This window comes from Equus caballus, chromosome 8 (genome assembly GCF_041296265.1).
Source record: "Equus caballus isolate H_3958 breed thoroughbred chromosome 8, TB-T2T, whole genome shotgun sequence".
Classification (NCBI taxonomy): domain Eukaryota; kingdom Metazoa; phylum Chordata; class Mammalia; order Perissodactyla; family Equidae; genus Equus; species Equus caballus.
In genome coordinates, this window is record NC_091691.1 from 8,507,887 (window position 1) to 8,530,267 (window position 22,381).

General features: G+C 46.5%; 1 protein-coding gene and 1 long non-coding RNA gene across 25 annotated transcripts in view; one reads left to right on the forward strand and one right to left on the reverse strand.

Moving 5' to 3' along the window:
* Positions 1-22,381, forward strand: part of AP1B1 (adaptor related protein complex 1 subunit beta 1) — a 54,680-nt gene that overhangs the window by 2,203 nt on the left and 30,096 nt on the right. For 6 of the 24 annotated variants that reach the window (XR_011420721.1, XR_011420717.1, XM_070219804.1 and 3 more), the window contains one exon: positions 18,966-19,028. Coding sequence is in view for 7 of the 24 variants with exons in the window: in XM_070219804.1 (XP_070075905.1) it covers positions 18,992-19,028 (37 nt within the window). In the remaining 17 variants the exon portion in view is untranslated. Of the gene's footprint in view, positions 1-1,834; positions 2,042-9,264; positions 9,536-18,965; positions 19,029-22,381 lie in introns of those variants that run through there. The other 18 variants (XR_011420723.1, XR_011420726.1, XM_070219810.1 and 15 more) reach the window with 12 other exon arrangements.
* Positions 2,036-7,318, reverse strand: LOC138915154 (uncharacterized). The gene is made up of 3 exons (XR_011420733.1): positions 7,148-7,318; positions 6,970-7,074; positions 2,036-2,699 (listed from the first exon to the last, which is right to left on the reverse strand). It is a non-coding gene; the product is annotated as an uncharacterized lncRNA (long non-coding RNA).

The following is a 22,381-nucleotide window of genomic DNA, read 5'->3' on the forward strand; positions in this document are numbered from 1 at the left end:
CCTCACTTGTCCTCACCTCCCCTGCTCCCTCCAACCCTGGGGGAGCTTCAGTGCCTGCTCTGGACCCCCTTAGCCCCCAGTGCCTCTCCCATCACAGCACCAATCACATTTGTATCTGTTGCTCTGTCACCCTCCCCAGAGAAATTGACTTTCAGCAAGGAAGGACAGGGCCTCTGCCTCACTCCTGTGACTATCCAACACCCAGCCCAGGGTCTGGTTCAAAGCAGACACTTGGGGAATGCTTTCTGAAGGACCCAGGTGTCTGGTTCCCTTGCCTCCCTGTCTCTGCACTGGTCTGTCTGGTTTGCCCTTTCCTTCCATCTCAGCCTCTGCAGCTCTGTTCTGGTTGGGCAAAGCCTAGCACAAGTGCCACCTTCCCCAGAATATCCTTCTTGAGCAAACTGAGGCTGTGACTTCTGCCTCCTTGGGAGTCTTAAACCTCTCACTACTTCCACCACCAACTTGCCACTTTGACATAAGCTCTCCAGCTTGGTACCTTTAGGTTTGCTGGTTTGTTTTGTTAGATAATTCTTCTCTTTCCACATTCCATTCCCAATGAAATCTTGTTTTTCGCTGAGGCTGATGGCATTTGCCAACATTTATCATTAGGGAAAGGTAGTTCCTTCAGACAGCTGTGCATAGCATGTGGAACATGGCAGGTGCATACAGAATCCTTCTATTTGTTTCCTGCCTACTTCAGAAAAGGATTTAAAAATGGAATAAGGCCTGTAAATTTAGTTAATGGTATTGTATCAATGCCAATTTCCTGGTTTTGATATTATTCTACCAATATATAAAATGTCACTACTGAGGGAAGCTGGGTGAAGGCACCCTAGGTAAGATTTTTGCAATTTCCTGTAAGTCTATAATGATTTTAAAGTAAAACATTTTATTGAAAGGATTTGAGGCTAGTTAAACACATAAAACAATGTTAAATATTAAAACAATAATATCTAGATTAGATGGGACATACAGTCTTGGCTTTACAAGCTTACTTATTAATAAGTTTTAGAAGATTAAAAGATTGGTAACAACCTAAGTGTACAGCTGTAGGGGATTGCTTTTTGAGAATGGTGATACTATCCATACAGTGGAATACTCTGCAGGTATTGGAAAGCACCACAGAGAAATGTACTTATTGTTTTGGGAAAGTTCTATCAATATCTTGGTGAGTTAAAAATATTGAATGATATGTCAAGTCTGGAAGGATATTCCCCAAAATATTAAAAATGATTGTCTCAGGGCGGTGGGACCGCAGACGATGTTTTATCTTCTTTTTGCTTGCTAGTATATTTCCATTCCTCTACAATGCAAATATTAGTTGCCCAGTAAAACATTTTTAAAGAGTAGCGATGAAATAATGTTTTAAAGGGGATGATGAGAAATTCTTCAGAAGGAGAAGAAAGTTAATAGTATCAGGGCAGGGAGTGAGATAGCCGTAGCAATCGAAGTCCTGGCAGATCCAGCAAAAGGGGAAATGGGACATTATAAAGTTCTTGGAGGGTCTGATGCTTTCCCCTCTAACGCGGAATTCCTCAAGGGCGGCGAGCGCTAGACTAGACTTAAAGCTCTAGTTTTGACTCTTTCATTCATAAGGTAAGTGATCTTGAGCCAAACCCTGCCCCCTCAGAGCCTCAGGTTTCCCTGAGGCTATAAGAGAAGGGAGATGGACCTCAAAGTCTCCACGACCTTTTCTTTCTCCATCACGTTCAATTACTTAGCGGTGAGCGCGCTAATTTTTCTAAGCGCGCTGCGGGACACAGCGGCTGAGCAGCACTGCGGCAGGGGTGGGGTTAACCCGGCCGGCCCCGCCCCGCGGGCACCACCCCCGCCCGGGTTGCGCCCTTGACCCCGCCCCCAGGCCGTGCGTCCACCGGAAGTCCCCGCGCGCGGGCAGCTCACTTCCGCCCGGCAGGTGACAGCCGCGGGGCTCGAGCGGCCGGCGGCACTGGCACACCGGGAGAGCGGGAGGAGGAGGCCGCGGACATTTTCCTGCCGAGCCGGGCCGCGCCGTGGCGCCGGGAGCCATTCGGACCTGCGGGTGAGGAAGCGGGGAATCCGACGAGGCAGGAGAAGAAGTGGGGCGGGGAGTCGGGGGTCTGAGGTGAGGGGGTTGCGGGGTCAGAGGTCACGGAGAGGACGGGGCGCTGGACGGGCGAGAGGGGCTTTCTGGGCCCCGACGCGGCAGAAGGACTGCGGGTTCATTCATTCGCGCCCGCTTGGCCGCCTGTCCGCACCCCAGCCGCCCCAGGTCCGCAGCCCCGCCTGGGGCGCCTCCCGGAGCGACGGCTAGACTTAGGCCCCGCGGAGCCCGCCGCTGGCCGCAGGGGAAACTCCTCTCCGGTCCTGGGTTCCCCCTCCACACTTATCCGCATGGCCATCCTGAGGCCTCCTCCTCGTTCAGGGCCTTATCTCTCTGCCAAGGTTCGAAAAGAGAAAAAAAATCAAGGAACAGCCGTGCGCTGCCTGCCCCGGGGCGGGCTGGGGCTTGGTCTGTCCGCTGGCGCCCCACGGACAGGTTAGCTGGGGACACCTGTAATAATGCTCCAAATACCGGCGAATGTCGGCTCCAGGGCACTGAGCTCCTACTGTGCACCAGGCGCTCTGCCAAGGACTTTGCTTACAGTGCGACGTTTAAACTTCACAGCAACCCTCGTGAGGTAGCCACGGTTGTTATCCACATTTCATCCACGGGGAAACTGAGGCACAGAGAGGTTAAATCACACATATCAGGTCAGTCAGGTAGTTATAGGCAAGAGCCAGGGTTCGGACCTCGGCTTGCAGAGACAAAACAGAGGTTGGAGCAGGGTTGGGTTGTAGGGGCTATTTAATATCTTTAGCTTTAATGTTTTTAGCCGTTATATTTCTTTGCATTTATATAAAGATGTAGCTTTATTGCTCCTCATCTAATCTTCATAAGGGGCATTTGACTCCCTTTCTTTAGGATGAAACGATGCTTCAGGCTGTTGCTGTAAGGGGTTAACTCTTGGGGCAAGAGTGGAAGTTTTTCCTGACTATTGGGAACTGTGAGACACGAAGCAGGCTGTCCATGGAGCTAATTTGAGAGTGTCTAGACCCTCTCTTGAGAGTGGTTCAGCTGCATTCCTTTTGGAGTAAAGAGGAACCACATGACCTCCAGGGGATCTTGTAGCCCTAGGTTCTTGAAGGACGTTCTCAAGGGAAGGGTCTGTGTCTCTCAGAAAAGTGCAGGCCCCATGGCTTCTTGGCTGGGGAAAGCACATCTTGCCTAGGAGGTGGTGAGGTGGTTTGATGGCCGGAGGACTAGGCTCTGTGAGTCTGAGCCTTATTCCTTTGCAGACATTCACTAGCTCCGGTTCTCCCTCAGTTTCCCTGACAGCAGCCCAAGAAAGACCTGCTGCTGTCCTACCCACTCTTTGGTGTTATAAGCCTTAATGAACTCACAACGGTTTCCACTTGCTTTCTGAAGAAAGTTGTGATATAAATATTACTGTAGTACCTTTTTTTTTAACTCCATGATCTGTTCTCCTAGTTCCATTGAATTCACAGAAACTTAATATTGTCACCTTATCCCCATCCTTCCAAGGGAGGATTCGAGATGAAGCGACTTGTCACAGATGGTGGGAACATGAGCAGAGCTCAGAGCATCTGGCTCCCTGACCTGAGTTGAGCCCACCAGACTCCTCCGACCTCTTAGAAACTGTCATGAAGAGCGGCTTCATTAGTTTCAAAGAATCAGATCCCTCAGAGCTTGTGTAGACATTATCTGTTGAGTGTGGGTTGAGCAGAGGCTTCGCTCTGAGCAACCTGAAGAGCTCAGAGGTACATGGGAAAGATTCCTGACTCTGCATCTCTCAGCCTGGGTTCTGATCCCAGCTTAGCAGCTTCCTGGTAGTGTGACCCAGACAGCTTGCTTGGGCTGGGCCTCCTCTCCTTCAGCGCTAAAATAATGACTACCACCTTCCCCCGTGCCCCCAGCACTGGTGCGTGCAGGGGTTAGATGAGGAAATTTGTACAGAGCCTGTTATTGTTGTGGTGGGTGCCTTGATCCTGGCACTTGATGCCTGCTGGGGGTCTGTGTCTGGGGAAGGCTGTCTACCCTGGTTTGTGAGATGTTCCTTCCTTCCGCAAACAGAGACCTTTATGTACACAGGACTTCTCCCACCCTTCTCGTTTCACTTCCTAAAAGTTTACCAGAACAAGTTCAGTCTGTTGGTCCTGCTGGCTTTCGGCTCAGACTTTCATCTTTTTCTAGCCATCCTCTGAAACTGTTGCACGTCTTGACTGCTCACTTCCCAGAAAACCCCCATTCCTGGCACCAAAGCCTGACGTGCTGACACTGAGCAAACATGGCTTGGGTATGGGTTTGGCACTTTGGGGTATTTCTGAAAGCTGAGGGGACATCTGTTACTTGAAGATGTTTCTTTTTCTGCACAGGTCTTTTCGGCTAAGATAGGTCACTGATAAATTATCACAGCCCAGAAATGTTTTTGTGTTCTTTTTCTCTTCACACAGAGAGAAACAAATAACTCCAGAGAGAAAATATCACTCAAGCAGTTGGAGAATCCTTTAAAAAAGTTCTGCTTGAATATCAGTCAGTGGCTTCTCATTGCCTTCAGGCAAAGACTCACATTCCTTAGCATGGCGTTCAAGGCCTTTTGGGCTCTGAACTCTGCTTGGCCCTTCTGCCTCATCTCTCCTACTCCACACTTCTACCTTCTCCCAAGCTCCAATCAAACTCAGCTGCTTTTCCGCAAAGCCCCAACTCTTTATGCTTCTGTATCTTTGCTCTGTGCTCTTCCCACTGCCTGAACACTATTTCCTCTACCTCCCCCAGCTTCCACTTCTTAGCTGGGCCACTGCTTGGTGCCTCCCATCCGATTATCCCCCGCAGCTTGTGTGCCTGAGCTAGATGCCCCTCCTTGATATCCTGTGGCACTGATCACAGTGGGTTGTCATCGTCTGTTTACTTGCCTGTCTTCTAAGTAAACAGCTCTTAAAACTTGGAGAGGACTTGTCTTAACTGTCTGTGTCTCCAGCACCTAGTGAAATGTCTGGCACATAGTAGGTGCTTAGTAAATGTTCAATGAATGAATTAATATTGCACTGAATTATCAGGGTTCCTTGACTCCTGAGGAATTCAGAGCACTTTCCAGATGATCCTGCCCATCCTTATGTCACTGCAGGGGGATAGGGAGAAATCTAACTAGTGGTGGGATTAACTACTCTTGAACTGTTGTTGCTACCACCCAGCCAGGTACCAGAGTGCCTCAGAGCCTCCAGAGACCTGGGGTTTGGGGAGTAGCAGGAGGTGCTGGTGGTGACTGCTCTCCGTGTGTAGTAGTAACAGTGGCTAACATTTATCAAGCACTTGGTGGGCTGGACACTGCTAAGGGCTTTGTGTCTGTTGACTTGTTTTAGTCTCACAAACCCCTCAAGTATGTAATGTAATTCTCATTTACAGTTGTGGTATGGTTGTGCCTGTTAAGTTGTATAGAATCCAGGAGAGCCCCTGTGGCCACCTTTCCTTTCCCAACTCCTTATTCTTGGATTGTCTCCTGTTATTTAGTGGAGCTCAGAAGGGGCTTGGCTATGGGTCTAGATACCCAAGTCTCATGCTTTTTGGGTCTTTAGCCTTGGGCTTGACCTCTAACCTCCATCAAGACTGTCTCCCTGAAGTTGGGAGGCCTCTTCTAGTTAAGGTAAGAGTATGACTGGTTGTCTCCAGAATGCCCAGAGTTCATTATCATTGGGATGCCTTAGTAACTGATCGCCCAGGTTACCAGCTCCTCTGTGGACGTTGTGCTGGAAGATGGTAGATTTGGAAGTCCGGTCTCAAAAGCTTTAAAACCAACCCTTCAGTGTTTGTTTTCAGCCCTGAAAATGTGCATTACAACTGAGCTCTGTAGAGGAATAGACTTTGTTGGCACGGACTTTTTACCACACCCTAACTGCTTTTAGAGTCTTAAGCATATCGAGAGTGCAATGATAAAATTTCATTGTAGCCAGCTATTGAATCTGCTTCTGTGGTCTTCATTCTCAGATCTCTAAGGGGCAGGTGGCTGGATGTTGAGATACTGAGGACAGAGACTTCCTAAGTCCAGCATTCATTCATTCATTCAGCCTTTTTTTTTCTGTAAAGATTGGCACCTGAGCTAACAACTGTTGCCAATCTTTTTTGTTTTTTCTTGCTTTTTCTCCCCAAGGCTCCCAGTACATAGTTGTGGGTCCTTCTAGTTGTGGCATGTGGGACACCGCCTCAGCATGGCCTGACAAGTGGTGCCATGTCTGCACCCAGGATCCAAACCAGTGAAACCCTGGGCCCCCGAGCAGAACACGTGAATTTAACCACTCAGCCACAGGGCTGGCCCCCCATTCATTCAGTATTTATTGAGCCCTGCTATGTGCCTGGCACTGGGCTAAGTGTGATGATATGTAAACAAATCAGACATAGTTTCTGCCCTTGGGTTGCTTACTACATTCTAATGGAGGAGAGAGACAAAGAAGAAATAGAAAACAAATATAATGATTAGAAAAACTGCTAAGCTATGAGGGAAACAAGCATTGTGGGTGGCCACAACCTGTTAAAGTGTAAGTCAGATCTCAAGACTTCTGCTCAGAATCCTCCAGCATCCCCTATCTCACTCAGAGGGAAAGCCAGTGTCCTCACCTTGACTTCTCAGGCCCCCTCCATTCTCCTCTGACCTCATAACCCTCTGTCCCCCTCACTGCTCATTCAGCTCAAGCCATTTCACCTCCCTGCTATTCCTCAAACAGGCCAGGCACAGTCTCATCTTTGCACTATTTCTTATGCCTGGAAGGCTCTTCCCTGGACACTGCCACCTGTCGCCTTCTCAAGGAGGCCTTCTTGGCCACCCTGGTTAAATTTCAACCTCCCTTAACCCTCCCCGCTGCTCTCAGTCCTCCTTCCCTGCTCTCTTTTTCTCCACAGCATTTCTCACCGTCTGAGATACTACATATTTTACTTACTTATCTTGCTTATGTTCTCTATGCTTCATTAGGCTGTGAGCTCCATGAAGGGAGGGACTTTTGTCTGTTTCGTTCACTGCTTCATCCTCAGCATGTAGGCTCTTTCTGGGAAGTGGGAATATATGTGAGTAAGTATGTGAATAGACATATTAGTGGGGTAGGGACAGAAAATACCTACTTAAGGTAGTACGTGCAGGGAAGTGTCTTTGAAGTGATGTCATCTAAGCTGAGATTTGAAGGATAAATTGGAGCAGCCTTCTAGAAGCTGGAGAGGATAATCCAGGCAGAAGGATCAGCAGGTACAAAGGCAGTGAAGAGCTTGGCAGTTAGAGGAACACAGAAGAAGGCCTAGGGGCCTGGAGGGTTATAGGCAGAGGGAGGGGCCTTGCTGTGCTCACGTCATAGTCTGTGTCAGATCCCCCTCCTTGCCCCGCCCCCAGCATTTGTACCCCCACCTTTTACAGTTCTAGTCCCTGAGCTGATGCCTGTGAGAGCAGGGGATGGTGGTCTGGCCTCACTGAGGGAAGTGTCCTGAACATTTCTCCCGTTGGAGATGTTGTCACCTGATCTTCTACCCTTTGCCCTTTCTTCTCTCTCTCATCATTTATTTACTTGCCTTCCATTTATAGGCTGCAAGATGGGCTAGGCAGTGTGGCATTTCCAGTTTTGATTTTGTCGAAAAGCCCTGACAGCCAGAACAGATGTATCTCTGATCTTGGCAAACCCAGTGAGTGGAACATTGGGAAGCTGCTCTCTAGCTGAGGTTAGTTTACAAAACATGAGATTTCCCTGAGAGGAGAGTTGAGTACTGGTCTTTCAAACATTTATTGAGTACCTGCTGTTTGCCAGATAACATCTGGGAACTAGGGATACAGTAGTGAACAAAATGGACAAAATCCTTGTCCTCATGCAATTCACATCGTAGAGGGAGAAAAAAATAATATAAATACATTTGAGAGTATGTTGGTGATACATTTTATAGTATGTTGTTTTTCCTTTTGAAGAAAAAGAACAGAAGGAGGAAAGAGAGAGAGGGATTAGTTGGGGTTGTGTACAGTTTTAAATAAAGTGGTCAGAGGAGGCCTCAATGAGAAGGTGACATTTGAGCTGAAAATTAAAAGAGGTGAGGGACTGGGAGGCTGGCCTCGTGGTTAAGTTCGGCACACTCTGCTTCAGCAGCCTGGGTTCCATTCCCAGGCGTGGACCTACACCACTCGTCAGTGGCCATGCTGTGGTGGTGACCCACATGCAAAACTAGAGGAAGACTGGCACAGATGTTAGCTCAGGGCACATCTTGCTCAGCCAAAAAAAAAGGAGGGAGTGAGGGACTGAGCCATGAGGTGATCTGGGGCAAGAGCCTTCCTGGCAAAGTGAACAGCATGTGGGACAGCCCTGAAGTCGAAAGATGAGTGTTGTGTTCAAGGATCAGCAAAGAGGCCCATAGGGCTGGAACTGAGCAAGTGCTGGGGATAACAGTGGGAGAAGAGTTGAAAGAGGTAATGGCGGGGAGCGAGTGTGTGTGAGACAGAAGGGGGTGTGCATCTCATATAGGACCTTGTAGGCCATGAGGCCATGGTAGGGACTTTGGCTTTTACTCTGAGACAGGGAACCCTTGGAGGATTTTGAGCAGAGGGGTGCCACTGTCTGACTTAGACTGCAATAGGATTGTTCGGGCTCCTGCTGAAACAGGTTGTTGAGAGCAGTGTGGAAGCAGTTTTGGTAGCAGTGTCAGTGGGAGGGGTTGGTGGCCTGGGGCCTTGTGCTAGTGATGGGCTGGTGAGAAGCTGCTTCATGGATTCTGGATTCATTTTGAAGGTAGACCCAGTAGGATTTGCTAGTAGATTAGATGTGGGATATGAGAGAGTGTGTGTTGTCGAGGCTAACTGAGGTGTTTGGCCTGAGAACCTGTTAAAGATGGTATTGGCAGGAACTAGATAATGAAGACTGCAGGATGAGCCAGTTGTGGGGTAGGGGGAAGCAGGTGGTCAGTTTTTATCATATAAAGTTTGAGCTGCCTGTTAGCTATATAGACATTCAAGTGGAGATGTCAATTAAGCAGTTTGGATATGTGTGCTGCGAGTGTCCGCGAAAAGGTTGGGTCTGGGGGTGTAAAATTGTGAGTTGTCCGCATGTGGATGATACTTAAAGCCATGACACTGGATGATGCAAGATACTGTTGCTGGAGAAGGGAAGAAGTACCAGGCCTGAGCCCTGGGGCACTCCAAGTGTTTAAGAAGAGGGAGAGGAGGAGGAACAAACAAAAGAGACTGAGTCAGTGGGGTGGGCGGGAAAGCAGAGAGCATGGCATCCTGGAATCCAAGGGAAGAAGGCATTTCAAGGAGGGAGAGATCAACAGTGTCAAGTGCTTCTCAGCGTAAGATTTGTCGTTTGATAGGATCACTGCATCTTTTGCAGCAGGGTCCAACACATCTGGCATCCAAGGCTGTCTTTGAATCTCATCTTTCCTTGCCCAACCTCATCGACTCCTTTCCCTTCCAAGTCCTTGCCATCAGCCAGGCAGAGGGTCTCACAGACTCCTGAACACGCATGCTTGTTTTGGCCTTGGGTAAGTCACTCTTCTCTCAGTGTCTCTAATTCCTCATTTTTTAATAGGTTACCTTGAGAATTAAATGAGACAAGGCCTATAAGTTACTTAGCACAGAGCCTGAGCCCCAGCCAGTGTTGGTGGTGATGTAGTTCTCAATTCACTCCTTCTTATGCTGGTTCTTGTGGTTCGTCTCCATGTCACCCTCGCCCCTCCCTTTCCAAATCTGATGCATCTTTTCGTGTCCAGCCAAGCCCCTCTTCATCTAAGAGGGCTTCCTTTGGTGCTCCACCCATCTCAGAACTCTTCTCCTCTGCGCTTTGGTGGCAGTTATCTGGAGGGCATGATCACTCTACTGTTCACCTGAAGTCCCTTACCTGGCCTCTGAATCTGTAAGAGCCCTGTGGGAGAAGACTGTCCTTTGTCTGCTCTGTGCTTGCTCCTGTATGGGGCACAGTCCCAGGCTCGGAGCCGACGATGCTCCACACTGTTATACGTGCTGAATGGGTGACTACAAAATTTGACAGATTTTCAGAAAGTGTTCCCGTTGTGTAGGTGGGAAAAATGAGATCACAAAGAGCCTTCTTCTGTAGTCTTTGGCCTCTTTCTCCTCATCTTGATTAATTTAAGGATTATTCAGAAGAAGCCCCTCTTACTTTTTTTTCCAGTCCAGAGGAACTTTTCTTTTTCTTGGCAGAAGATCTTTCCACACATTACTGCTTGTAGATTAGTTGAGAGCTGGCACTTGATTCTAGAATTCAGTTCTAGAGGCTCAGTGCTGATATAAGAACGTTTGCATGTGTCATTTGCCTGCCTTTAGTTCCTTTTCACTTTGAGGCTTTAACTGCTAGTAGATCTCAGGAGGTTGACTTTGTCTAATCAATTTTCGTCCATATCCCGGAAGGCCCCTAACTCGGCGAGTTCATTCAGACAGACCTTCACTCGACATGTTAGCAAACTCGACATTCCTGTTGTCCAAACTGTATGGGCTGGCCCTAAAATAACCTGTAATTCAACACTTGAGGGATGTGTGGCAACATATTCCTGTAGTCCTTAGCCTAGAGTGTGTGTATTTCTGCCAGAGCTTCATTCAGAGAGGAGGAGTTGCCTCGCTGGACAGAGTGGGACATGTGCAACCTCATGGGGCAAGGGTGGAGAGTGTTTGCACTACTATTTTCTAGCTGTGTGACTCCAGACAAATGCCTTGACCTCTCAGGGCTTCAGTCTCCTCATCTGCAAACTTGTGATGTTATCAATACCTTCTTCAGAGATTACTGTGAGGATTACATTGGAAGCTCTCTACATAGTGTCTGGCCCATAGTACATGTCCATTTGCCATCGCTATTATCACGGCCACCTTTGTTCCGAATTTCATGCCACCCCCAAAGAACAGCTCATTTTCTCACAGTTATTGAACCAACTTGAAAGAGCCCGTCTGTGGTTTGGTGGTTTGGTGACCACGTTGTCTCAGAGAGAAAGTCTGAAATCTAGTTTCTCTACTGCTGACTCATCTTTTAATCTTCAAGTTGGCCTTACCGGTTCGCCTGTCTGTAAAGTGAACTTTAGTACTTAGCCATGAGGCCCTTTCCCTTTTTAAAAGGAGACTGCCAGACAGGTGAGGAGTGATGAGTAGAATTCTGGGTGTTGGGTAGAATCCTCATCTCTATTAAACTCTAAACTTCATGGGGTCAGGGGCACAATCCAGAGCACAGAGTAGGAGAATGTTTGTGAAATAAGTCAACCTCTGCCCTTGAGACAGAACTGAAACAGCAAAACATGTGGGAGGATCAAAGTTTGGCTTTTCTGTTCCAAATGAAGAAGAAACGGTGGCACCACCCTAGCCCCTGTTATTCTCTCTTCCTAGCTTAGTCTTGACTGTTCTTGAGCTAACATGTGCCTTGGAGCAGCTTTCTGAAAGCCGTTCATCAGGCAAGGGTTTAACAGTGACAACTTCAGCACTGAAGTTGGAAGTCACCAACACAGACTTTCAGGGATCAGTTTGCCCTGCCCGTATATGTTTGAATTCAGAGGCGGGTCTTGGCGGCTGGATCAGACCTCAAGTCTTTTTCCCCTTTTCCTTTCCTAAAGCTGTTTCTCTAGCTGACCTCACAACACCACTTGTCTTGCTGGTTAATTCATTGAGTGCCAGTGGTGTGCAGTGAGCTGAGCTAGTGCCACCAACTTCACGCTTCCCATCGGATTGCAGAGCGTGGGCTGCTTTGACATGAATCACTGCCCTGAGACTAGAAAAGTCCTTTCCCTGGCCATTGGCTGGCCATTTGCAGAATTGCTTGGCTTGCTACTGTTTTCCTTCCTACTGAAGACCTCATAAGGTTTGCTAACCCTGGCTGCATTCTTTTTTTTTTTTTCCCCAAAGATTGGCACCTGGGCTAACAATTGTTGCCAATTTTCCTTTTTTTTTTTTTTAAAGAATTGGCACCTGGGCTAACAACTGTTGCCAATCTTTTTTTTTTTTTTCCTGCTTTATCTCCCCAAAACCCCCTTTACACAGTTGTATATCTTAGTTGCAGGTCCCTCTAGTTGTGGGATGTGGGACACCGCCTCAACGTGGCCTGACGAGCAGTGCCATGTCCGTGCCCAGGATCTGAACCCTGGGCCACTGCAGCGGAGCATGCGAACTTAACCACTCAGCCACAGAGCCGGCCCCCCTGGCTGCATTCTGAATTTGTTTTCTCTTTTGTCCCCTTGGAAACGTCTTCTGTCTTGCTCTGAGAATAATCATGCTCCATTTCCTTTTGTTTGATAACCCAGGAAGAATACTTATTGGTGGGGAAATGGGTTTCTCACGTAGCAGAATCATACAACGAGAGATGTGGGAGGGACTTTATCTGCCATTTGGTAAAATTTGTTCCATGGAACAATGGGTTGTCTGAAGGGCACATGATGAGGAGGGTGAGAGGTAGGCATAGTGGAATGAGCCAGGCTCTAGGCCCCTTAACCCTTACTTCAACCAGAGCAGTTCTACTTTTGTTTTAAACAGTTTAAAAGCAAGGAGGGACTTGAAAAGCCGTTGATCTGGTTGACTTTTCTTGTATGACAGTTGGAGAAAGTAAGGCCCAGAGATGGCAGGATTTGCCAAGGGTCACACAGCTGTTGGTAGCAAAGCTAGATTTCTTGGCAGCCATCTTGGCATTGGCTCAGCCTTGCGTCGTTTGTTGAAAGTTAACTGCAAAGCCTTATGTTTCCCGTCTGCCCAGTCATCACTGTCTGGCACTCTTCAAGGAGTCCTCTTGATCTGTTATGAGCTCTTGGTTTTGTAGCTTCTCTGGGAACCTGTCTTTTCATTCATTTTGCCAGCAGACATTTGGTGAGCTCCTGGAATGTGCCAGGCTTAGTGCCGGTCACTGAGTTGACAGCATGAAACAGGACAGATCCCAAATTCGAGTCGTGAGGAGGGCTGTGGACAAGTCTGTGGTTGAGTCAAATATGGGGAAGCCTCTGCCCCTCTGGGTCTGAAGAAGGCTCCTCTGGGGTGTAGTGTTTGAGCCGAGACTGAAGGATGGGTACCGGATGGGAATAGTGTTTTGGATAGATGCACTGTTTTCTAAACTGCATTATATTTAAAAGAGGTGATATATGCACTGGATATAAAATTCCTGAGATCTAGAAAGGTGAATGATGAAAGGTCAGTCTCTCATCCCATCCCTTGGCAATCCAGCTTCCTTTCTGGAGCAAACCACTGTTAACTTTTCTTGTTTACCCTTTCAAGGTTAGTGGATGCATTTGCAAACATGGATATTTATGTTTTATTAATAGTCATATTTTTAATAGAAATGGTAGTATACTACATATAATTTGCTTCTTACCTTGGAGAACGTTGCACACAAGCGTTTTAGAACTGCCAGGTTCTTTTTCATAGTTGCATAGTATTCCATATGTCTATATGCTGTGCCATAATTTTTTAAACCAGTCCTGTGTGGAAGGACATTTAAGGTGTTTACAATATTTTGCTATTATAAAGGATGCTACATGAATAACTGTTTCTACATAGTTTTGTACGTCTGAAATAAATTCCTAGATGCAGAATTGCTAGGTCAAAGGGTGAATACCTTTGTAGTTTTGGTAGCTGTTCCCAGATTGCTATAGAGATTGTAGCAATTTAGACTCTCACTAGCCTCATATGAGGGTATCTCTTTCCCCCACATCAACACCAATGTGGAATGTTATCAGATTTTTGGGTCTTTACCAATCCAGTAGCTAGCTGAGGGATGGTATTTCATTGTAATTTCAGTTTCCATTTCTCTTATTATAAGTAAGCTTAAACCATTGTACGTCATTTTCTGTGAACGGGCCACATCCTCTGCCATTCTCCTGTTTGTAGTCGCTTGTCATATGTTAAGGAAAATAGGCTTTTGTCTGTGATGTGATGTAAATATTTTTGTGTATGTTTATCATATGTCTTTTGTTTTTTTATTATGTTCTTGGCCATGCAGGAAAACTTGATTTTTTTATAATTGAATTCATAGATCTTTTAAGACTTCTTGATTTTATGTCATACTCAGAAATGCTTTATTTCTTCTGGATTATACAGTATTATATTTTTCTTCTCCAGTGTTGGGTTTTATTTTGTTATTTAAAAAAATTTTAATGTTTGTATAATTTACACCAAGTGAAATGCTCAGCTCTTAACTTTGGCCAGTGTACAGTTTGAGCTGAGATACAGGTAATTCCCATCACCCCTAGAATTCTTTCGTGCCCCCTTATGTCAGTCCTTCCTGGCTAGAAGCATCCGCTGATCTGACCTCTGTCACCATAGGTTAATTTTGCGTCTTCTACTTATTCTAGAATTTCGTGTTTACAGTGCTTATGTTTATACTTGTCAGCATGCTTTCGTTCTCACATTACCCTCTGTCAGAAGAAATATGTGAAATAAGTCAAGCAGGTGGCTAAGGTCCCTGTTTTCAAGAGGTGAAATGAATTAGAGAGAGAAAGTAAATGGTAACCTCAGTTCAGTGCTCTTTCCTTTAAAAATCTTTGTTATCATTAGCAATTTTGAGACCTTGGAGAAAAGTTGAAATACACTCAATACTCATTTTCTTAATGTATTGCTTATAGATGTAAACTCATTTTATTAGCTCAAAACACAGAAAGATATTCTTTCTCTTGTTTATAAAATTACATTAGATATGTGAAGACTCAAAGATTTGAAAAATGTTGAGGACTTTTTTTTTTTCTTAAATCTAACCTTAACTTCAGTGGCTAAAATCTAGAGTCAGCTGGGAATGTTTTTGAGTTTTTTCCCCTTCCCTTTTCTTCCTAGGACCTCATTTTTCCACTCTTGGATTATATTACATCTTTATCCTTGGCCAGTGTGTCAGTGATTCTCACCAAGGACTTCTTTATAATTCTAGAAAACTATTTCAGGCTTTATTACTCAGTTCCTTTTCTTTCTTTTTTTTTTTTAAAGATAGGGAGAAAAAGGAAAAATAAAATCTTAAAAAAAATATTGGTGCCTGAGCTAACAACTGTTGCCAATCTTTTTTTTTCTCTACTTTTTTCTCCCCAAATCCCCCCAGTACATAGTTGTATGTTTTAGTTGTGGGTCCTTCTAGTTGTGGCATGTGGGACGCTGCCTCAGCATGGCCTGACGAGCGGTGCCATGTCCGCGCCCAGGATCTGAACCAGAACTGGCGAAACCCTGGGCCGCCGAAGCAGATCTCGTGAACTTAACCACTCGGCCACGTGGCCGGCACTCTCAGTTCCTTTTCTTTAAGCCTAGTGGCAAGGGGAGCAGGCCTCTCAATAGGATTGTTTTTTAAAAAGTGAGATTAACAGGAACTAGTCCTGGGATTGTGGCATCAAAGTCATCTTCCGCGGTTGGGTGTGGGAAGGTAGACTTAAGGTGGGGACAGCAGCAGTGGCTCCTCAAAGACAAAACCAGTCCTTCCAGCCGTGCCCCTCTTTTAATTTGGACTGTGCCATCCCCTTGAGGCATTCCTTGGCCTGTAATTGCTGAAATTAAGGGGTATCCCAGCCCAGAATGCTGTCTCCGTAGCAAGAGTCACTCATCACACTGGCCAGAGCAGTTTCCAAACCAAAAATTCCCTCCAATTATTGCTTTTTTTAATGTACCCTGCCACTTCCAAAGATGGAGTCCAAACCCTAAGCTTTTTCTTGCTTAAATTGGCTACCTCCTTTCAAATGTGGCTCATGTACACGATCAGATTCATCAAACAAAGCCTTAGTCCCTTTGGCCTCCATTAGTAGAGATGCAGGTGTATGGCAACAGCTGAGCAGCACCAGAAAAAGCACTCGTCTTTCCTGTGGCATCTACAAGTCTGAGCTCCTTTAGAACTGAACTGTAGGGTTTTTTCCATTCCTGCAGATAGAATGAAAAATCTCTCTTGCACTGACATCTAAGAAGCAACTGCAGAGAAAGGACACAAGGAGATAGCCACCCTCAGTAGATCAACAAAGTGCAGTTGATCTTTCACCCTGAAGTGAGGTTTTTAAAATCCATGCTTTGGGGTAGCTTTGCAAAAGCATTTTCACTTCTCCCCATCTCCCCTTCCTCCTCTACTTTAATTTCCTGTATATGAAACAACTTCAGAGGGATATAGTTTCGGCATCCTCAGTCCCGTCGGGCCCTCTGCAGAGGGATATGCGAAATAGATACTGCAGAGGAAAGAGGCAGCCCGTGCCAGCACCCTGGGCGGCAGTTTAAGTTTGTGAGTAGTTGCTTAGCGCCTGTAAAAGGAAGAGTGTCGTCAAAAGCTCACTGCGGTGGGGGTGTCAGCGGCTGTGGTGGTTTAACTAGCGGACCCTTCTGCTCTGTTGCTTTTTTTAATCCCCCCCCAAGCAGAAGCTTTCCCACCCTTCCCTCCGCCTGGGCGGTTGCATACAACACAGATCTGTCGCCAGCAGGTTGTGTTCGAGGAATTTAGGGCCCCCACATATTGTGCTGTTACTGCAGAGAAGGGGAAAGCCCCTGACAGCCTCCTCTACTGGAAAAGGGAGAATCTCTGGGCAGTGCTGAAGCTAGACATCTAAGGTAGTTTATGCTTTGTCCACTTTGATTTCCTTCTAGATTTAACATTGGAGGGGTTTATATGTTACATTCTGTGATTCTTTTGGCCTGTGATTTTTCGCCCCATTTACCTTCATTGACCCCTCTTCTTAGACTAAACTTAATGTTGAAAAACAGGGTACTTTCCTATTTTGGAAACCTCTGCCAGTTATGCTGTCATGCCTGTGGCTTCTGAAGCCTTGCAGCCCTTTTCTGTGTGACAGACATCCCATTTTCTCGTTTACTTGCTCATTCTCAGCACTCTGAAAAGACCTCTAGGTTGGCGAGTTTTGTCTAAGAAAAGGGCTTTATGTGTACTCAAAAGAAAATTATTTTTAATGTAAGTAAACTCCTGTAGGGAACAAATGCTAAATAGTTACATAACAGAGCTATCAGAGAGCAGGCTGAGGCTCCCTGGGATTTTCAGTGGCCCCTTTTCATTTCTTTCAACAACTATCAACTGAACACTGGCCTCGTGCAGAGCCCTGAGCCAGGCATGAAGGGGGAGGATGGATGGAGCTGTGGACCAGACCGACATGGGTTCTTCCTTTGTGGATCTGCCCACAGCCCTGACTCATGCTGCCAGGACCTTCTAGAGTCCCCATGGCGGGACTGGCATCGTCAGACACAGCGGTCTCTTCTGCTCTTTCCCGCAGCTCCCACAGGAAAGTACCATCATCCATTTTCAACCTTGCAAGCAAAAGGAAAGTAGAATTGTGTCTTTTTCTTTATACTGTTTTGTCAGCGAAGACTTTATGCCTTTATTCCTTTATTCTAACGGGATCCGCAAAGGATTTAAGGCAGTCCCAGGACAGACAGTACGTATTTGTTTCCCATTGATTACTGAAGCAAAATCTATGGGCATCTCAGGGAACAGTCGCAATGCCCTCCTGTCATAAATACAAGCTTAGCCTGGAAAAATGCAGCTGGGCTGGAGAGGAGCTGGGTCAGCTTTGCTTCCAGAGACTTTTGAAATGTTCCTGGACCTCTTGCATCCATCCCACCAGTAACCTTCATCTTACCCCCACATAGTAATGAAGTGAAAGAAGATGTTAATGGGTTACACGTTTGAGTCTCTTCCCCAGAGGCAGCAGCAGGGACAAAGTGAGTGAATTTTTTCCATTCAAATGTTTGTTTTGGGGGTTGTGTGGTTTTCTGTACCATTGAAACTACAGGAAAGACTAGAAGGTTGCACTTGAAAGTTTCATGATATTTTAGACTGAGTCCTTAGCCACTGTCATGGCTCTGTCCTCCGTCTCAGATGAGGGATGCAGAATTCCTTCATTGATAGAGCACAGGTACTAAGCTCAGATAGACCTGAGATGGTCTCCCAGTCCAGTCACTTACAAGCTATGTGGCCTTGGGCAAATTACTTAACATCCCTGAGCCTTGGTTTCCTCATCTGTAAAATGGGGTTAAAAACAGTTACCTTATTGGTAGGATTAAATGAGATAATACATGTGAAGCTCCTGGCTGTAATAGGAGCTTGGTAAATGATAGCTTCTTAATAAATGTTAGAACAACCCCAGGAGCCTCTCTGCCATGTATCCAGGATACTTGGCTCCTGTGTGGCTTCTTTTATCTTTCATTTGTTGACCAAGAAGAACTATTGAGGTTACCTAGCAGCTACTCAGTAAATGTTTATTGAATGGACGAGGGGGCCTTGGTACTTTCTTTGTCCTGTTGCCTTAGAACAGCACTTCACACTGTGAGTTGTGCACTGGGAGATGTCCTGAGAGATGCTTTGAGAAAACTGGTCAGTTAGATTTGGGGAATGCTATAGAGTGTGTGGTGTGTAGATTCTAGCCCTCTATAGAGATGAATAGCGTACATCACTGTTGGGGAAGCTTGGAAAAGCTGGGGAGAGAAGAAACTTCCCTAGCTGTTCAAACTTGGCATTTTCCAAGCTCATTTGACTGTACGGGGTAATGATAGTACCTCCACGAGGCTGTGATGAAGGGTTAATGAGTGAATGGGTGCAAAGCACCTAGAACAGTGCTGGGCAGAGTGAGCACCATGAAGGGGCAGCTGTGACTGTGGTAAGTGCTTTTTAATCTGTGGACTCTTCCAAAGTATTTAGCCATTCTCTTATGATGGGCATTTAAGTTATTTCCAATGATGCATTGTTATGGACAGTGCTGCAGTAAAACACTTGTATCCTTGTGCAGATATTTCTGTGGGAGAGCATCCTAAAAGTAGAATTGCTGGGTCAAAGGATAAGCACATTCAAAAATTTGATAGATCCTTCAGAATTTCCTTCCAAAATCTGATCAGCCACTGTCTAACGGCTCATTTGCCCGGTAAAGAGATAAGAAGCTATCTTCCTATACTACCTGTGTGCTGGATCCTTCCCTCCTCCTGTGCTCTGTAACTGAAAATGGAATGAAACACAATAGAAAGTCACCTCTCTCTTTTGTTTTGCAGAGTCTGGCCACAGATAAGAGACCAAAATGACTGACTCAAAATATTTCACCACAACCAAGAAAGGTACTGTTTGTTTCATTGTGGGGTCTTGTCCTGCTCTTTCTCTGCCTGACCCTTCTGCTTGCTCCCTTCAGGCGTGGGGAGTGGGATGGGGGTAGAGGCCTGGAAGTGAGTGGTGGAATTACCCAGAGTTTCTTTAACCTTGTGGATCCAGAAAATTGAATTGTTGATGATGTAAGAAGTTGACCACTTCTGGGGGCCAGCCATGTGGCCAAGTGGTTAGGTTTGTGTGTTCTGCTTCAGTGGCCCAGGTTTCGCCAGTTCAGATCCTAGGCACGGACATGGCACTGCTCAACGAGCCATGCTGAGGCGGCATCCCACATGCCACAACTAGAAGGACCCCAACTCAAAATATACAGCTATGTACAGGGGGGCTTTGGGGAGAAAAAGGAAAATAAAATTAAAAAAAAAAAAAGAAATCGACCACTTCTTTTAGAACTCAAGAAGGGAAGAGCATTAGCTCCTAGTATAGAAAAAAGCCCTCTTTTGTTCTCCATGACTTAAAATTGTTAAATATGATGTTTTTTCCTAGAGCAAAGAAAGCACACAATCTTATCAGCAACCCCACAGTGATAAGTGTGTGTGTATCTGGTCCTTATCCATGGGCACATGTTTTATGTGGTTGAAGTCAGTTATATCCTGTTTTTCATTTGACGTTATCATAAACATTTCCCCACAATTCTCATGACTCAATATTAGTCTGTTGAGTTGCTGCACTGAAATTTGCTGCGTTAATCTTATGTTGTTGAGAATTGTGGTTGTTTCTGCTTTTCGGGAAATGGAGGTCGTCGTAGTGGCTGACAAATGTACTTTACCCCTGTAGGCATCTTTCTGACCAGCCTTTCCTTCCTCCCTCCTTCCTTCCAAGTGAGATTGACACATTCCTGCTGACCAGAAGAAAAAGTCTGCTGTTGGGTCAGCTGAGCCACGACGTGCAGTCTGCCTCTCATCGGCCATATCATTTCTTGATCCAGCCAGTTTTTATTGAGCACCTTCCATGTGCAGCGGAGACAAACGGAGTCTCTGACCTGGCTTTTCTTGCAGTTGAACAGAGAAGACAGTCTATTAAATAGTAATCACACTAAAGGGCAGTGGGTTCTAGGATAAAGGTGTGCAGGGGGCTGTGGGAGACCCTGGGTGGAGCTAGCTAGCTAAAGGGGGCTGTGGGGCAGGGGAGGGGAGTGAGTGCTCTGCCTATGGCACCTTCAGGGAAAGGAAAGCAATTGGGGTGGCATGGGGATAGAGAAGGTTGGATGCCTTGTACGTGACTGAGGAGGTAGGCTCAGTGACTGATTGGATTTGGAGCCTGTTAGAGGAAGGAGACGTTTCAGAAGCAGACAGATCCCAGGTTCACCTCACTAGCCTTCTTGGGGCCGAGGTGACTCATGCCCAGATCCATCAGTTATTGGCCAGTTGTATTGCATCTGGCAAAACACTTTGAGCAAAGCAGGGCCAGGCCTGCAGCAGGTCCCAGGGTGAGAGTCATCATGTCTGTTGGATCCCACAGTAGGGAGACATGGCCCCCTCAGTCTCTTGGAGGAGAAGAGCATGTGTTCCTTCAGCGCAGCAGAGCCATGAATTTGAACTGCAAGCTCTGCAGATTCCTCCTGGCTCTGTTGAGCAATATCCTCAGTGTGGCCTTGCCCCAGGCTCTGCTGCTTGGATTGTTCTTAATTAACCTTGTTTGTTATCTCTCATCTCAAGTTCTTTGGTGAACACCACATTGTTGAGTCATGATAAAAACCTGCTAGTTTTCTTTTCTCACTGTAAATCCATCTTGAATTTCCTCAGCACTTCCCCCGACAGGTTAGTCTCTGCTTCACCTCCTCCTTTTTGTAGAAGGAGAGGGAAGCCCAGGACTCTGCTTCTACAAAAGAGGGATCCAAGACAAAGGTCACATGGCAAATTAATAATAGTAGCGGCCACCTTTAATGCAGGCCACTGAGTGCCAGGCACTGAGATGAATGTTTTACATCTGAGTGTTAACTGAGAGAATTCAACACTCCAGTCAAGGTAGAGAGTACAGACAAGGAAATAGGTTCAGAGAAGCAAAGGGTTTGGGCTGGCCCCATGGCCGAGTGGTTAAGTTCGCACGCTCCAGCTTCGGTGGCCCAGGGTTTTGCCGGTTCGAATCCTGGGTGCAGACAAGGCACTACTCATCAGACCATGCTGAGGCGGCATCCCACATGCCACTACTAGAAGGACCCACACCTAAAAATATACAGCTTATGTATTGGGGGCTTTGGGGAGAAAAAGGAAAAATAAAATAAAAAAAAAAAGAAGCGAAGTGTTGTCCTTGGTCGCCCTGAGCATATGAGCTTTGGAGCTGGCAGACCTGGTTTTGAATCTTGGCCCTACCTCTTTCTACCTGTATCTTCTTGGGCAAGTTACCAAAGCTCTTACAGCCTCCATTTGCTCATGTGTAAAATGGGGGGAAATGCAGAGTTGTTGTGAGGATGAAATGAGAAGCCTGGGAAAAAGTTAGTGTGGTGCCTGGCTTACAGAAAGGTTCAGGAAATGCTGGCTGCTGCTGTTTTGAGGACAGGAGGCCTATCTGACTCCAGAGTCTGCCCCTTAACCTGTTATTGGGGTTATCAGGATCCTGACTACTGCTCCGTGCCAGGGCCCTCAACAACCCTGTTTCCTTGTTTGTTTTTTCCAGATCATCAAGTTCTTAAGAACAGTTTAGTACATGCTAGAGCCCTCGTGTGGCAGCTGAATTCCCGTTTTTGGAGCTGAGCAACCACTTGTAGCTCAGGAAGTGAAACCCTGAGCGAGCTGTTTGAACTGGAGGTTCTAGGAAAACAGGAAAAGCCTATGTATGAGAAGGGAGTAAATTCTACCCTCTCCCTTCAAGCCTTAAGTCCTCAGATTTCCGTCACACACTACCTTGAGGCCTTGAGTAAGAGTAGCTGAGGAGAACTCCGCTTCCTTCTGTGTGTTTTTAGCTGTCTGAGCAGGACCTGTCTTCATGCTTTTGGTCTCCCTCAGAACCTTTGTAGCTTCCATGTTCCTCTCTCCTCAATCCAACATGACCTCCAGGTTTCCATCTTTTTTTTTAAAGATTTTATTTTTCCTTTTTCTCCCCAAAGCCCCTTGGTACGTAGTTGTATATTTTGAGTTGGGGTCCTTCTAATTGCGGCATGTGGGACGGCGCCTCAGCGTGACCTGATGAGTGGTGCCATGTCCGCGCCCAGGATTCAAACCAGTGAAATCCTGGGCTGCTGAAGTGGAACACTTGAACTTAACCACTCGGCCACGGGGCCAGCCCCGCAAGCTTCCATCTTGATAACTCCTCTCCTAACAGTCGTCCCTGTCTGCTGCCTGTCTTCCCGAGGTTGGGGGCCTAAGGCTGC